At 37.2% G+C, this 2,593-nt stretch overlaps 1 protein-coding gene across 1 annotated transcript; it reads left to right on the plus strand.

Annotated features, from left to right (window-relative positions):
• The first annotated feature begins 754 nt into the window (after positions 1 to 754).
• Positions 755 to 2,593, plus strand: LOC114276348 (uncharacterized). The gene has a single exon (XM_028218141.2). It carries the CDS (start codon positions 755 to 757, stop codon positions 2,591 to 2,593), a length of 1,839 nt encoding a protein of 612 aa, XP_028073942.2.

Consider the following 2,593-nt stretch of genomic DNA (forward strand, 5'->3'; position numbering starts at 1 on the left):
TTTATTAAAATAGACTATTTATTTTTTTTAAATAAGATAAAATGAAAATATTATAATTATTGAATCAATTTAAATTTTTTTTATAAATAATATACACACAAAAAATTTATAAAATAAATAATTCAAATCATTAAAATAAAATTCATAATAAACTCTACAAGCCAAAACAAAACCATAATAAAATCCACCGAGTAATGTTAGGAATTATGAAAAAAAATAACAGAAAGATGATCATGAAAGATTTTTTATCGTTAAATTACACATACAACAAAATACAACACACAAATCAAAAACTAAAAAATTTCATAAAATATTTCATAATATTTATTTGATAATCTCTAGTATTATTCAAATCTTCTCTCAAGACAACGCCGTTCAACAACCATGGTGCCGGCCAGTGGGCCATATTTCTTCCCCGCGTCTCATCCATTATTGCCTGGGTAAACATCTGCACTAGTAGGCCACCCCTTTATCTCTTCAATACCTTTTCTCAGTCTCACTTGGTCTCTCTCTCTCTCTCTCTCTTTGATGGTGTCACAGCGTTTATTCTCTCTCATGGTCCATCTCTCTCTTTGAAACCCTGACCATCACAGAAAAAACATGTTTACTCTCTCTCATGATCCATTTTTCTCTTTGAAACCCAGACCAGACCATCAAAGAAAAAACCTGTCTCTCTCTCTCTCTCTCTCTCTCTCTCTCTCTCTAGCCAAGACTCCAACACGACCCTGTTTTGGTAGTAGTTCCTTTCAAAGCCATGGACCGTAGTATCTCCCAACCAAATCCACTTAACAACCACCACCACAAAGCTACCACTGCCACAAACAACAACGACGACTACCAAATTGCAGATCCTGATCTCACTAACATGATTGGTCGAGATCTTAATTTCATGAAAGAAACCATGACACAGATTCAGAAGTTTGTAGATCACATGAATGTGCAAATCAACCAGGCTTGTGAGAAATTTGAGGAGCTCAAAACAAGAGAAGGAGGGGGTGATACTAACGAACTTGACCAACTGAAAATGTCTGTCAAGAAGTTGAAATCCCAGATTCCCTCCAAGCTTAAAATCCATTATGATGATGATTCAAAGCCACATCGGAAACCATGGTTTGACGGATCCATTAACAGTAGCAGCGGCAACAACCAAGTCGATGTAAACAAGGCCGGCAATTTGCACAGTTTCTACAATCAGCCACAGGTATCTTTCCATAGCCTCCGTCCGGAATCAAAACATTTTTTGTATATTTTCCGGATTTTCCCAGAAATGGCTACCATGAAGAAAAGGTTTGTGATTTACTGGTGGAGCTTTCTGCAAAGTGGATTATTTTCATCGAGATGTCTATACCGAGAACTAGCAGAGTTTCTTGCCAACGAGATCTTGGATGACCTTAATGCAAAGGGCTTCATCGAGCCTATCTACAAAAATTGTGGATTGGTTGTGGATAGCTACAGGATGCCCCCTTACATTCGTTCTGCTGTAACCTTTGAATTAGAGGAGCATGATTTTGATTATTTTCTGGATCTTCGCTTCGCCTGTTGGGAAAGTTCCATAGTCAACGTTGATGCGGCTATTATTGATGGAAGACATGAAATTATTTTCAAAAGGGGCACCAATTTGAAAGTTGTTTACTTGGGAAGGTGGCAGAACTCGGTCACGCATCACATTGAAGTCCCAGACATCAAAATTCTCAATTTTCTCAAGAATATGAAAGAATTACGGTTTCTTAGCCTTCGAGGAATTTCTTTGATTAAAGAACTTCCTCAGTTCATTTCAAAACTGACTAATCTTCAGATTTTGGATCTCAAAGCGTGTCACAATCTGGAGGTGGTTCCAAATTGGATTGGCTTGCTTGAGAATTTGACACACTTGGACATATCTGAGTGTTATCTTTTAGATCACATGCCTAAGGGGCTTGGTGCACTATCTAATCTCCAAGTCCTTAAGGGATTTATTATTGGAGATTCTAAGGACAAAAAGTCATGTACTATCAATGATTTGACAAAATTGCCAAAGCTACGAAAATTGAGCATATTCGCAAGTATGAAAGAATTTCCAACAGATCGGCAGCTTCATCATTTACAAAGATTAGAATTTCTACGGAAGTTGAAAATATCTTGGTCAGGATGCATGTTACAAGGCAAAACTGATGATTTACCTAAGCAAGCACAACTATTTTCCAAGCAGACAAAGCTGACAAGATCATTCTTTGAGGAGCATGATCCAAAACTTCCTCTCTCATTGGAACTTCCTTCATCATTGCAAAAATTAGAGCTTGAGTGTTTTCTTGAGATAGATACACCTAGTTGGTTGTGGTCTGGCAATTTGAAGAACTTGAAGAAACTTTACATCAGAGGAGGACTATTGTGTAATCTGGACAAAATAGTAGCTAGCACAGTTAAAATGTTAAAATTGAAGTACTTGAGTAACTTAGAGATGCCTTGGAAAGACATTACAATGTTATTTCCCAATTTGATTTACTTGGAGAAAGTAGAATGTCCCGGCCTCAATTCCTTCCCATGTGATCAGAATGGTGTTTGGATGAGGAAAGACAATGGCATCGATGAGAATTGCGGTGGAAGAAGATATTGA

The sequence above is a fragment of the Camellia sinensis genome, chromosome 11, assembly GCF_055761805.1.
Source record: "Camellia sinensis isolate YWXY chromosome 11, ASM5576180v1, whole genome shotgun sequence".
NCBI lineage: Eukaryota > Viridiplantae > Streptophyta > Magnoliopsida > Ericales > Theaceae > Camellia > Camellia sinensis.

What these genes read in the sequence shown, in the direction of transcription:
- LOC114276348 (XM_028218141.2), top strand. Translation starts at nt 755, where the DNA reads ATGGACCGTAGTATCTCCCAACCAAATCCACTTAACAACCACCACCAC.